The sequence below is a fragment of the Scyliorhinus canicula genome, chromosome 6 (genome assembly GCF_902713615.1).
Source record: "Scyliorhinus canicula chromosome 6, sScyCan1.1, whole genome shotgun sequence".
In the NCBI taxonomy this organism is placed as follows: Eukaryota; Metazoa; Chordata; class Chondrichthyes; order Carcharhiniformes; family Scyliorhinidae; genus Scyliorhinus; species Scyliorhinus canicula.
Genome location: NC_052151.1, coordinates 206424212 through 206438669, shown reverse-complemented (window position 1 = coordinate 206438669; position 14458 = coordinate 206424212). Strand labels below are relative to the sequence as shown.

Here is a 14458-nt window from a genome sequence, read left to right as displayed (position 1 = left end):
TGTCTAAAAATTATTTTCCTTTCTTTCTTAATTCAATGGATGTGGGTGTCACTGGCTAGGCCAGCATTTATTGTCCATCCCTAATTGCCCTTGATGCAGGTAGTGGTGAGCTGCCTTCTTGAACTGCTGCAGCCCCTGTCGTGCAGGTACACCTCAAGTTCTACAGGATTGTGTCCCAGAGAGTGAATTAATAGCAATGTATTTCCAAGTCAGGATGGTAAGGTTTAGAGGGAAACTTTCAGGTGGTGGTGTTTCAATGTATTTACTGCCTTTGTCTTTCTGGAAGGCAGTGTACCTTGCGGATGGTAGACTGGTGCACCGACAGTAGAGGGAGTGGCGGTGGAAGGGGTCCCAATCAAGTGGGCTGCTTTGTCCAGAATGGTGTTGAGCATCTTGAGCATTGTTGGGGCTGCGTCCTGAACCATCTGAATTTAATCTAACAGCCTAGGGGAGTGAAATATGCTGAATATGCAACTGAATTGCCTGACATCATCCAGTTTCCATTGAATCAGCGCTAACTTCATCAACCTCCAATTTAAATCCCCACAAGCTCTTGTGCGAGTGAATTAGCACGTTCTCACCAAATCTTCAAAGAACAAGTCAGACAGAAAATCATCCACTGGCAATATTTAATTAACATAACAATCATTATAACTGAAACATTGAGTATAAAAATAATTCATGTTAAAAAACAGCAACTTTAATGAAAAAAGGAAACTCATGAAAGTTGCCAAATACTCAGAGGAACGTAGACTGATTTTTATACTTGGCCTGATTCTCATTTCCATGGACTGTTGCTTTCATCAATGAGGTGTTAATCCATGGCGCTCTCTGTCTGTTCAAGTAAATACAACAGATCCCAACAGTTCTAATACAAAAGGATATGGGGTGTTCCCTGGCTTCTGCACGGTTATTTAGGACAGAGACATATTTATCCCTCAATTTGCTCCTCTGGTGAGAAACTGACATTAGAAATTGTCTGCCTCACAAAAACATGTCAATGCCGATTCTAAAGATCTGAAACACCAGTTTGACACCTGAGAGACAAGTTTCTTTTCTATCCATTTCCTAGCTGTGTGTGTCACTGGTAAAGTCACTATAATTCTCGACTGAAATCGCTCTGAGATGTTGCTGTTGGGCCGTCTTCTTGAATCGTTGATGTAACCGTTTGATAAAACTAAGCAGAATTCTAGGACACGTAAGAGGCTGTGAACACAATAGTCAAACACATTGGAGAGGGTCTGGAGTCAGATACGGAACAGACCAGATAAGGACGGCACATTTCCTTTCCAAAAACTCAGATTAATGATTACTGACAAGTTTCTTTTTAAAATCCGGTTTCTATTGAACAAATTAAAATTCTCAAACTGTCATCTGAACACAGATTCTCTGGGTTATTAACATAACCTGTGGATTCTTCTTCCAGCAACATAACCAATCTCCTCTAAATTAGAATTTATTGCATTAAATGGTCACTAATCTCATTCTAATTTGTGCGATATGAGCATTACTTTGGTGCCAGTTACTGCATCACAAGTGCATGGAAACTGTTACAAAATGTTTTTCCCCCTTTATGTGTCCTGTTTGTTCCATTACATTGGCCAGAATTCTCCGGCTGTTGGGATTCTGTTCCTACCAGCAGTGCACCGCCACCGAGAAACACACAGGTTGGGACTCAGAGAATCCCGCCCATATTAATTCCTCATTACAGTATGGTGATTTAATTTGACATTTAAAAGTTGTGGCTATTGCATTATAACATGTTTGGTAGTACATAACTTGATTATTGCTGAACATACCTGGCTCTACATCCCAGTGATTGGTGAATTATATCAAACAGCATGTCCTTGGCCATACCCAACCAGACCGTTCTTGCACAACTCAATTATAGTGTCCAACATTAGTTGCGATTGTATGATGCCTATTGAACAATCCTGATTGTGCAAAGAATTACACTGAAATCTAATCCGAGATTGCCAGTCAGGCTCGAGGTGTGACTCACTTACTTTTACATTTTTTCAACTGTCCAAAAGCTTAGGGTCCCAAGACAACACCTTGACCAATAAGAGTCAACCTGCCCTGTTTGAATTTGAACAGAGCTGGGAAGTTAACTGGTCCATGCTGCATTCTCCATGGCGACATCTACACCAATAGAGTTTACTTGCCAACCAATAAGCACTCTCGAGCAATATCTTTGTTTCACTGTTACTGTTGAAAAACCCCTGTGAGCTACAGTGATGTGTGTAAAACAAAAATATTTGATAGCATGACTCATTTTTAAGGAAAAAAAACATAGGGTTGATCTTGCCAGAATCAGGCAAAGTGTCAGTTCTGGTGCGAAAACCGGTGTGAAACCTACCAGCGCTGCTGGGAAATCCTGCGGAATATTGAGCCTCTTTAACAGTTTTTACCCTGTGCTCATGGCAGTCTCCTGCTGATTCGTTCACCCGGGGACAACTTAATCTCTACAATCAGTAGGGTACTCCATATGAATGCCGCTCCAGCAATTCCCAGAATTTGTTCTAGATCCAATTCTTGACATGCTGCTGGGAAGCCAGCACCACGATTCTCAGGGGGAACCCTGACCAAATACCTAGATGCTGTGCAGCAGAAGGCGGGATGTCCTCTACCCACGGTCACGCAGACATACTTCCAGCAAGGTGACCACATAGTTGATAGGCAGTGGCAGCTTTTAGTCAGTGATGGCTCACTACAGAGGATCATAGAATTTACAGTGCAGGAGGCCATTCGGCCCATCGAGTCTGCACCGGCTCCTGGAAAGAGCACCCTACCCAAGGTTAATACCTCCACCCTATCCCCATAAGCCAGTAACCCCACCCAACACTAAGGGCAATTTTGGACACTAAGGGCAATTTATCATGGCCTTCCATATTCAGCCTTTGTTTTCACCTACTTTCTAGTCTGCACATTCTCCCCGTGTGTTTGGGTTTCCTCCGGGTGCTCCGGTTTCCTCCCACAGTCCAGAGATGTGCAGGGTATGTGGATTGGCCATGCTAAATTGCGCTGTGTGTTCAAAAAGGTTAGGAGGGGTTATTGGGTTACAGGAATAGTGTGGAAGTTAGGGATAAGTGGATCGGTGCAGACTCAATGGGTCGAATGGCCTCCTTCTGCACTGTATGTTTTATGTTCTATGGGAGGGAACTCCCTCAGCGGCAACACTGGCACACGTCCAGCAAGGACACAGGAAGCGCTGCCTGCATGTCAGCTATCAAACCCCTTTAAAGCAAGGGACGTGTTTAAACAAAGGAAAATTAAGGCCAGCGAGCGATCCCTCACTCCAAGATCGCAAAACTGAACCCCACCTGCGGTCCCCTGTTGAACTTATTTGGGTTTTCTTGTCGCCTCTGATACCGCCTGAGAATTCAACACCTGATGACTGCCTGAGTGCTCATCTCCGGAATACCCCTTGGAAGAGAGGTCGCCAGGTTCACGTTTATAAAACTGTTGTAAATCACATGGGTGTGATGTCACACCAGTTACCGCTGAATAGTCAGTGAGGGTGGGGCGTAACGACATGCTAATATATCAAAATGTGGTTCCAAACTTCCATGGTGTGTCTTGCCAAGCTGGATCATAAGGAAACTGACCAAGAACTATTTTCTCTCTGATTAAATGCTGATGATCCTGCTCTGTTCTCATTGTCGCTGGATGAGTGATCCAGAGACCCGGGGTAACCGGGTTGCAGGTTCGAATTCCACCACAGCCGATGGGAAAATTTTAATTCAATAAAAATTTGTATTGCTGTAAAAATCTATGTGGTTCACTTATGTCCTTTAGGAAAGGAAATCTGCCGTCCCTTACCTGATCTAGCCTACATGTGACACCAGACCCACATTAATGTATTTGTCACTTAAATGCCCCAGTAGTTAACTCAGTTCAAGTTGAATAAACGCTGGCCCATCCAGAGACACCCACACTTAGTCCAGATCTGGATTCCTGCAGCAACTCCAGCTGCTGTATAACATTTGGACTGAACTGATTCTCCTGCAATCTGAAACAGAAATTAAACAGGAAATCAACAAATTGAACAACTTAGTAAATAACAAGGGACTTGAGTTAATGGGAAAAATCTTCTGGTTGCTTGATCGTCGGAGACTGGACATAACACTGAAGATGTGCATTGGGATACTGTGGATGTCCTGACACACGGATCTATGTGGGAATTGCTCCAGAAGTTTAAACTTCTGTTGGAAAATTCCCCCCACTGCTCCGGAAACTGTGTGAATATATCTCGACTCTGAGATAGAGTAGGAGACTTGGGATAGATCCACAGGACATCCCTGGATACTTACCCAGGAAATGTTAGATATTGTAAAACTAACCATACAAATTCCGCGACCTAACAAGAACTCACATCACCCCCCCCCCCCCCCCCCCCCCCCCCCCCAAACAACCAGATTAGTACATTGGCGTCCCCAGACTATCCTCCAACTGCTCTCCCAATTCCTGAATAAACCATCCGATCTGACGTCACTATTCCCTCAGACACTCCCCGACCTCTGACAAACGACTGACTCACCCACCCACAAACCTACTCACTCAACCATTAACGAACAGTAATTAAAAAGCCAAACCTTTAACTTTACCATATATCAGCTAGAGCTGTAAATAGTGAGCATGCCCTCTCTTCTCCAACTCTACTCTGTTCCAATGGAGTTCCCAAGGGGCACGGCACTGAAGATCCCAGAATATGCAGCAGTTTCAGGTTGGGAGAATCTTAGTACTCAGCTGCAATCCGCTTATCATTGCTGCTGCTTGGAAGATTCAGGCTAATTTATATTTAAAATCCGATTTCTATTTTAATTATTACATGAAAAATTAACACAAATACTCACTGTATCCGCTCCAGACTCCTGCAGGTCTGTATGAGTTGTCGGAGAGCAGGGACAGATTTATCTGTGAGGGAGTTTGATCCCAGGTACAGATCCGTTAGTGACTGGTTTGTACTGAGTCCGGACGCGAGATCCTCAGCACAAGAATCTGTGAAAGAATTATGACCTAAACTGGCGATCAGAGAGAAATAACAGGAATTAGTGTAAATGTAACTGTTTTACAGAATACCATTAATAGCAATAATAATGCACAGTATGAAGCATTCATCACTTGGATTTATATGGAAGGAATAAATGGTACCAAGACTGTAAATGAAATATCAATAGAATAAACTGGAAATACTGAGGTCAGGCAAATATTTGTGAAGAGAAAAACAATTAAAGTTTGAGCTTTCATTCGGCAGCACAGGAGTACACAGTGGTTAGCACTGCTGCTTCACAGCACCAGGGAACCGGGTTTGATTCCCGTCTTGGGTCACTATGTGTGCGGGCGGAGTCTGCATGTTCTCCCCGTGTCTGCGTGAGTTTCCTCCGGGTGCTCTGGCTTCCTCCCACGAGTCCCGAAAGACGTGCTTGTTAGGTGAATTGGACATTCTAAATTCTCCCTACGTATACCCGAACAGGTGCCGGAGTGTGGCGACTAGGCGATTTTCACAGTAACTTCATTGCGGTGTTAATGTAGGCCTACTTGTGGCACTGATAAATATTAGTATTAAAGCTGCATAATAGCCATGAATTGACAGGTTTGAAGCAACATTATTGGGGGGGCGTGGCGGGCGGGGGGGGGGGGGGGGGGGGGGGGGGGGGGGGGCGGCAAGGTGTGGAACGGGCCAGAAAAGAAAGAAATGGAATAGCAGTAATGACTAAATGGACGATGGATCAACATAAAAGCACAAAATCTTCATGTCCTACCCTGGGTCATCGTTAGGGAGGGGCGGTGGGATAGTCATTGTTTCAGGAATGGAGTTTGGAGCCGGTAGGTAGAGACTGGCAGAGACTGGTGTGTATCTTTAATAGGTGAGCAACAATGAAAATGTATATGCTTGTAGAAGAGAGCACACAATGTTAGAGAATGAGTCATTGAGAATGGTGGTGTCCAGATCTTGCCCTCCTTACATTAAAGGAAAAGAAGTGCAGGAACAGATGGGGCTAATGCCACATTGAATGGTTTATGGAGCTGAGGGATTGAGAGGTTGAAAGAATGGGTTCAGGGAACCCTCTGCTGACCAATATCGTATTTATGTGTCCATCGCTGGTCTCAGAGTAGTCTGAAGGATGTGTTTGAATGAGAACAGAATAATTAGGAGCAGCAATGGCCATTCAGACCTTCAGCTCTGCTCCATCATTTGATAAGATCATGACTGATCTGATTGTGACCTCAACTCCACTTTCCTGACAGTCCCCCTTAACTCTCGTTTCCTTTCTCCCCGTGGGCAGCACAGTAGCACAAGTGGCTCGGACAGTGGCTTCGCTGGGCCACTGTCCCAGGTTCGATTCCCCGCTGGGTCACTGTCTGTGAAGTGTCTGCACGATCTCCCCATATCTGCGTGGGTTTCCTCCGTGTGCTCCGGTTTCCTCCCACAGTCCAAAGACGTGCAAGTTAGGTGGATTGGCCATGCTAAATTCCCCCTAGTGTCCAAAAGGTTAGGAGTTATTGGGTTACGGGGATAGGGTGGAAGTGAGGGCTTAAGTGGGTCGGCGCAGCCTTGATGGGCCAAATGGCCTCCTTCAAATGGCCTCCTTCTGCACTGGATGTTCTATGTTCTCAATAGAAAATCTATCTTAAGTTGTTCTCGAATATATTCAATGATCCTGCCTCCACTCAACTCTGGGAAAGAGAACTCCACAGACTAACGATAATCTGAAAAATAAATTTCTCTTTATGGCACTTCCAGTCTCTCCCACAAAGGGAAAAATCCTTTCGGTATCAAACTTGTCCAGTCCCCTCAGGAACATTTGCATTTCAATAAGATCACCTCTCAACCTTCTGAACTCCAATGTGTACAGGCCGAATCTGCTCGACTTTCCTCAAAATAAACACCTTCATTCCAGGAATCAGTCGAGCGAACCTTCTGTGAAACTGGTTCTTGGGAAACACATCTTTCATTTCTACTCTATCCTGGCCCCTCATGATTTTGTATGCCACAATCAAGTCACGCATCAGCCTCCTCTGTTATGTGGAAAGCAACTCTAGCCTACCTAATCCTTCCTCATAGTTGCAATTTTCCAACCCTGGCAATGTTCTTGGAACCTTCATCTGTACAGAGCAATTATACCCCTTCTGTAATGCAGTGACCAGAACTGTATGCAAAAATATAAATTCAGTCAAATCAGCATTTATACAGTTCCAGCATTAAATCCTTGTTTTTTCTAATCTATACCCCAACCAATAGAGGAAAGAAGACCATAGGCTTTCTTTACCACTTTATACACCTGTCCTGTTACCTTCAGGGACCTGTGGGCATGCACTCCAAGGACCCTCACTTCTTCCACCCATCTCAATACCCCTTTTATTGAATATTTCTTCGTATTGCTTGCCCTCCCAAATTGCATTACCCCACACTTCTCTGGATCGTATTCAATTTGCCATGTTTGCGCCCACTCAACCAAACCATTGATATTATTCTGGAGTTCATAGTGATTACCCTCACTATCAACTGCACGGCAAATTTTTCTTTTATCTAAAAATTTTGTAAACATGCCTCCCACAGTTACGTCTAAATCATTAATGTATACAACAAACAAGAGACCCAACACTGAACCCTGTGGAATGCCACTGAAAACCATTTTCCATTTTCTAACCATCCTTACCTCGTGTTTTCTGTCACTGAGATAATTTTGAATTCAACTCACCATATTTCCTGGATGCCATGGGCTTTTACTTTTTTTTGACTATTCTGCCATGTGGGACCTTGCCAAATTCTTTACTTTGACCTATGTAAACTACACCTACAGCACTGTCCTAATCAATCTGTTACTTCCTCAAAAATTGAATTATGTTAATAAGACACTACTTTCTCATCACAAAATTGCTGATTAATCCACACCTTTCCACATGACAGTTTATTTTAGAGTATCATAGAATTTACAGTGCAGGAGGAAGCCATTCCGCCCATCGATTCTGCATTGGCCCTTGGAAAGAGCATCCTACCCAAGCCCACACACTATCCCCGTAACCCAGTAACACCACCCAACCTTTTTGGACACTAAGGGCAATTTAGCGTGGCCAATCCACCTGACCTGCACATCTTTAGACTGGGAGGAAACCAGAACCTGGAGGCAACACGCACAGACAGAGAGAGAATGTGAAGACTCTGCACAGACAGTGACCAAGCGGGAGTCGAACCTGGGACCCTGGAGCTGTGAAGCAGCTGTGCTATCCACTGTGCTACAGTGCCGCCCACTATCTTGTCTCAGAATTCATTGTGGTTATTTCCCCACTACCCAAGTAGCCTGACAGCTATATAATTATTTGGTCTACCCTTTGAACCCCTTTTAAAAATTCACATGTCGACAGGTTCTCCTTTATGTATCTTTATGTTACTTCTAAAAAAAGATAAAATAAATTCACCATACATGATTTTCCTTTCAGAAAACAATGTTGGCTCTGTCTGATTCAGTTATCATTTTCTAAAGTCCTCCTATTACCGCCTGAATAATGGATTCTAGTACTTCCCCTGTGACAGGTGTCTGACTAACAAGCCTATCATCTCCACTTTCCGTTTCTGTCCTTTCTTGAATAGAAATGTTACATTAGTGATTTTCTAATCTACTGGGACCATTCCAGAATCAAGGGAATATTGGAAGATCACAACCAATCACAACTCTCTCTGCAGCCATTTCTTTAATTCGATAAATACGATCAAGTCCAGGGGTCTTGTCAACTTTTGGTTCGATTTGGGCAGTGGGTTAGCCCTGCAGCCTCACGGCACTGAGGTTCCAGGTTCGATCCCAGCTCTGGGTCACTGTCCGTGTGGAGTTTGCACATTCTCTCCGTGTTTGCGTGGGTTTCACCCCTAGAACTCAAAGATGTGCAGAGTAGGTGGATTGGCCATGCTAAATTGCCCCTTAATTGGAAAAAATGAATTGGGCACTCTAAATTTTTAAAAAAACTTTTGGTTTGATTAGCTTCTCTTTTATCTTTACCCTAGTGATGGTGATCATTTTACATTCCTCCTTTCCTTTTAATTATTGATTTTCAAGTATTCTTGAAACAGATTTTTTCTTCTAAACTGAAGACAGACACAAAATAGCTTTTCAACACTTGGATTCAGAGCAGAAAGTCTGGATGGAGATGACGGAGGACCTGGGCAGCCACGGGGCATATGAATGCAGTGTGGTAAAAGATGATGTGTTCTAGCAATGTGAGTACAGTAATGTTACACTTACGGTCTTTATATGAATAAAGATGGAAATTAAATTTGGAAAAAGTTCACCTCCACCCAGACACGGACACTGTCCAGGCAGGAACACTGGCTCTCAGTGTCGCCGCAATCTCTCTGTAGTGTGCCGCCAGTCTTAGTTGACTCTTGCATTGTTGCCACTGAGTGGCCAAAATGCAGGAGGCATCCCTGTGGAGACATGATGGACAGTCATAGGCTAGTGTGTGTGTGTATTAGATGGGTGAATACAAGTGGGCATTTATTTGCTTTTAGGAGACTATACGTCAGGGAAAAACAAAACAAGGGAGCAATGTCCATCATTCCATTATGATGCCCATGAAAGCAGAAGCGATGGAACTGAGAGACTGGAGGTAGGGCAGCAATCACTGATGGTGAAGTGGGTTGTGGAGCTGAGAAGGGGAGTGGCTTATAGAATGGACAAAGGAGAGTCTTGGTGACTATGTGTCTCTCACTGATTAATAAGTCTGAAGGATGTGTTATAGTACCTCTGATCAATCTTCTCTATCACATGAATGGCTAATCTGACTGCGAAAGGCCCCCGAGAAGGAGTGGTGGGGAAGACTTCGGTGCCATTATTCCCCCATCCACACTTCGCAAAATATACTCTTCAAGTGACATCCCATTGCCATGACCAGAATTCAGAGTCAAAGCAGTTTTATTTTAAATTGATAACATTATCTTTGACATTGATAATAATGGACAGTGTTTTATTTATTAAAACAGCACTCAAAATCTATTGAAAGGAAATACTGCAGCTGTTGGAAATCTGAAATAAAAACAGAGTTCGCTGGAATAGCTCAGCAAGTCTGACAGCATACTTGAAGAACGAAACAGTGTGAAGATTTCAAGACCATAGGAAGAAGCATTGAATGAATAATTGGGACTCAAAAGATTAATTCTGTTTCTCTCACTATAGATGCTGCCATACCTACTGGTTTTTACAACAATTTCTCCTCAAAATATATTGGGAGCTATCCAGTTCTTATAAACACAATCTCACACATGCTGATACTTACTTCAGTTTCTGCATTTTACATTCCGGGTTCCCCAGAGCTATAGACAGTAGTTTCACTGACGACTCTCTCAAATTATTCCAACTCAGGTCCAAATCCGTCAGTGATTGATTTGTACCGAGAGCGGAGGTGAAATCCTCAGCACAATAATCTAGGAGGTTGGTATTATCCAGCCTGGGGATTAGGGAGAGAAAAATGACAGGAATCAGAGTAAATTCACAGTATTTTAAAGAACACTCTTATTGACAATATAAATATACAGTCGAGATATTCAGAAACACAACACACAAGTCTATAGAATGAAAATACTATTGATGCTGTATGTCTGGAACGTAAGTGGAATAAGCATAAGATACTCAGCAGGTCATTTGTGAATATAGAAACCGCTAATCAAGTTCAATGAACATTCATTAGAACAGGAAATAAGCAGCAAATTAACAGGCTTTAAGACACAGGGAAAGAGGTGGGAGGACGATGGGTCATGAAAAAGAAAATGGAAATGGTGGAGTCATTAAATGAAAGAGGGATGATGGCCAAGATAAAAGCACAGGATCCCCCTGTCCTTACCCTGAGTCACTGTGGAGGAGAATGGGATGGTCAGTGGCCCAGGAATGGAGTATATGATGGAGATGAAGATAATGGCTGTGATTTTACCGGAAGCTATGAAGTGCTAACATCGGGAGTGGAAGCAGGTGTTGTGACTATGTTGGCACAATATACTGCCAGAGCAGGAAGATTAACGGACAACCGGTAAGGTGGGTGGAGTGCTCTGGGGAGATGATGGTGAGGGGCACCTCTCCACTCAGGAGCCCGGGCAGGAGAATTCCTCATTCATATAATGAATACTTGCATCATCTTAAAGGGAGGCAGCAAATGCAACAGCCCTGGAGGGACTGGAGCGTGAGTAAAGATCTGAAATGGTAGAAGGTGGTTCAAAGGTAGCCCCTGATTCACCCATGCCTCCCTGGAGCATCTTTTCCAGGCTCTGGTGGAGGTCCTATTCTCACAGGGTGGGAGAGGAGAATCTGCATGCAAATCAAAAACATTCTGGATGGAGATTACAAAGCAAGTGAGCAGATCTGGTAAATGTGGTTGCAGTGTCACCCAAGGATAAATGTCCCAATGTGTTCTTGCATCTATGTAAGAAGGATGAAAGTGAAATTGGTATAAAGTTTATTCCCATCCAGCCATGAGTAATGCCCAGGCTGCAGCATTGGTTGTCAGTGAGATGGCATCCTCTCTTTGGAGGGTCTCGTTCAGTCAGAGTTGACCCCTGCACTCCCTCAAAATAAATTCTATGGGATATGGGCTTTGCTGGCTTGGCAGCATTTATTGCCCATCTTCGTTGCCCTTGAGAAGGTGGTGGTGAATTGCTTTCTTGAACTGCTGCAGTCCCTGTGGTGTAGGTACAGCCACAACGCTGTTGGGAGAGGAGTTCCATGATTTTGACACAGCGACAGTGAAGGACCAGCGATATATTTCTAATTCAGGGTGGTGAGTGACTGGGAGGGGAACATCCTTTTGGTGATGTTCCCAGGTGTCTGCCGCTGTTGTCCTTCCAGATGGCAGTGATAGTGGGTTTGGAAGGTACTGCCGAAGGAAAATTAGTAAGTGATTGTAGTGCATCGTGCAGATGGTACATATGGCTGTCATTGTTCATCGGTTAAGGAGGGATTGAATGTCCGTGGAAGGGGTAACTATCAAACAGGTTGCTTTGTCCTGGATAGTGTCGAGATTCTGGAGTGTTCTTAGAGCTGCACTCATCCAGGCAATTTGAGAGTATTCCATCACACTGCCGACTTGTGCCTTATAGGTGGTGGTCAGGTTTTGGGGAGCCGTGGGATTCCAAGCTTTTGACCTACCCTAATTAACCTGGAGAGGGCATTTAAGTCACCCACATGTGGATCTGTAGTCATATGTATTCCAGACCAGGTATGACGGGAGATTTGCTTCCGTCAAGGGCATTAGTGCACGAGATGGGTTTTCATTACAAGTAACAATGGTTTCATGGTCTTCGTGAGGCTTTTACTTCCAGATTATTATTCAATTCAAATTTCACTATCTGCGCTGGAGATATTCGAACCAGAGACCCCAGAACATTACCCTGGGGCTCTTGATTACTAGTCAGTGACAATACCACTATGCCATTGCTTTCACACTACCGCAAGTGCAAGGATACATATACTCTAGAGACATGACGGACAGTCAGGCTGTCCCCAGCATGGGCTAGTGTGCCTGTGATGCATGAGTAACAATGGAAATTGATGTGCTTGTAGGACAGAGCAAACAATGTCAGGGAATGGGTCAATAAGTGTGGCAGCAATGACCATGCCATCCTTATGTCAACGAAATATGATGAACTGCAGGAGGTGGACCTTGAAGCAGGATGGACAATTCCTGAAAGGGAGATGGCACTGAAACTGAGAGGGTTATTGACTAGAGGGTCACAGGAGAGGCTCTGGCAATCACAACACATAGTGCTTGTGTATTCATCGTTGGTCAGAGCAGTCTGAAGGAAGGGCAGGAATGCGCATTTGTTTTTCCAAACTCAAGGGCTATGAGACCGTGCCAGTGCTCCTCTAATTTGCACCTAACGTGCACGTCTTTGGACTATGGGAGGAAACCGGAGCACGCGGAGGAAACTCACGCAGACACGGGGAGAATGCACAGACTCCACACAGACAGTGACCCAGCAGGGAATCGAACCTGGGACCCTGGTGCTGTGAAGCCACAGTGCTATCCAGTTGTGCTACCGTGCTGCCATTCTGAGGTGGGGGCGTTTCTGTGATAGTCTTGGCCTTCAAAGGAGATTAGTGAAGGCTTGTGGCGTCAATTGCATGTCCCAAATATTCGACAGAAGACTGAAGTATTTGCAATTGTTCTTGTGGACTCTCATCTTTAGTCTTCCAATCTTTGAAGAGTTCTTTGTTGTTTTTACCAGTAACCAGGATGTCATCAAACAACACTTTTCCCACTCAAGGTTTGGTTAATTGCTCTTTGGAACAATACCAGATACCTGATGTCATATCAAATGGCAATTTTGGTAATGAAACAACCGTTTTATGGGTCACAGCTGTCAGAAATTCTTGTGACTTCTGATCAACATTCATTTGCAAGCATTCTTAGCTTACGTCAATTGTGTTAAATTGTTGGACAGCAATACTGCAATTGGGTCATCGATATGGGGGTGTAGGTATTGTTCCGCACACAATACAGGATTTAGAGTGACTTTGGATTGGATTGGAATTTGTTTATTGTCACGTGTACCGAGGTACAGTGAAAAGTATTTTTCTGCGAGCAGCTCAACAGATCATCCAGTACATGGGAAAAAAAGGAATAAAAGAAAATACATAATAGGGCAACACAAGATATACAATGTGACTACATAAGCACTGGCATCGGATGAAGCATACAGGGTGTAGTGTTAATGAGGTCAGTCAATAAGAGCGTCATTTAGGAGTCTGGTGACAGTGGGGAAGAAGCTGTTTTTGAGTCTGTTTGTGCGTGTTCTCAGACTTCTGTATCTCATGCCCGATGGAAGAAGTTGGAAGTGAGTAAGCCGGGTGGGAGGGGTCTTTGATTATGCTGCCCGCTTTCCCCAGGCAGCAGGAGGTGTGGATGGAGTCAATGGATGGAGGCATGTTCGTGTGATGGACTGGGCGGTATTCACGACTCTCTAAAGTTTCTTGCGGTCCTGGGCCGAGCAGTTGCCATACCAGGCTGTGATGCAGCCCGATAGGATGCTTTCTATGGTGCTTCTGTAAAAGTTGGTAAGGGTTAATGTGGACATGCCGAATTTCCTTAGTTTCCTGAGGAAGTATAGGCGCTGTTGTGCTTTCTTGGTGATAGCGTCGACGTGAGTGGACCAGGACAGATTTTTGGAGATGTACACCCCTAGGAATTTGAAACTGCTAACCATCTCCACCTCGGCCCCGTTGATGCTGACAGTGGTGTGTATAGTACTTTGCTTCCTGAAGTCAATGACCAGCTCTTTAGTTTTGCCGGCATTAAGGGAGAGATTGTTGTCGTTACACCACTCCACTAGGTTCTCTATCTCCCTCCTGTATTGACTTGTCGTTATTCGAGATCCGGCCTACTATGATCGTATCATCAGCAAACTTGTTGATGGAGTTGGTCCCAAGTTTTGCCACGATGTGTATAGGGAGTAGAGTAGGGGGCTAAGTACACA

The 14458-nt window shown here is 44.2% G+C and overlaps 1 protein-coding gene across 4 annotated transcripts in view; it reads right to left on the bottom strand.

Annotated features, from left to right (window-relative positions):
- Positions 1-612: 612 nt before the first annotated feature.
- The window catches only part of LOC119967827 (NACHT, LRR and PYD domains-containing protein 3-like), a 90771-nt gene continuing 76925 nt past the window's right edge, over positions 613-14458 (bottom strand). For all 4 annotated transcript variants that reach the window (XM_038800852.1, XM_038800856.1, XM_038800854.1 and 1 more), the window contains 3 exons: positions 10273-10443; positions 4857-5024; positions 613-4012 (listed from right to left, as the gene is read on the bottom strand). In XM_038800852.1, coding sequence (XP_038656780.1) covers positions 3898-4012; positions 4857-5024; positions 10273-10443 — 454 coding nt within the window. In that variant the 3' untranslated portion in view covers positions 613-3897. The remainder of the gene's footprint in view (positions 4013-4856; positions 5025-10272; positions 10444-14458) is intronic.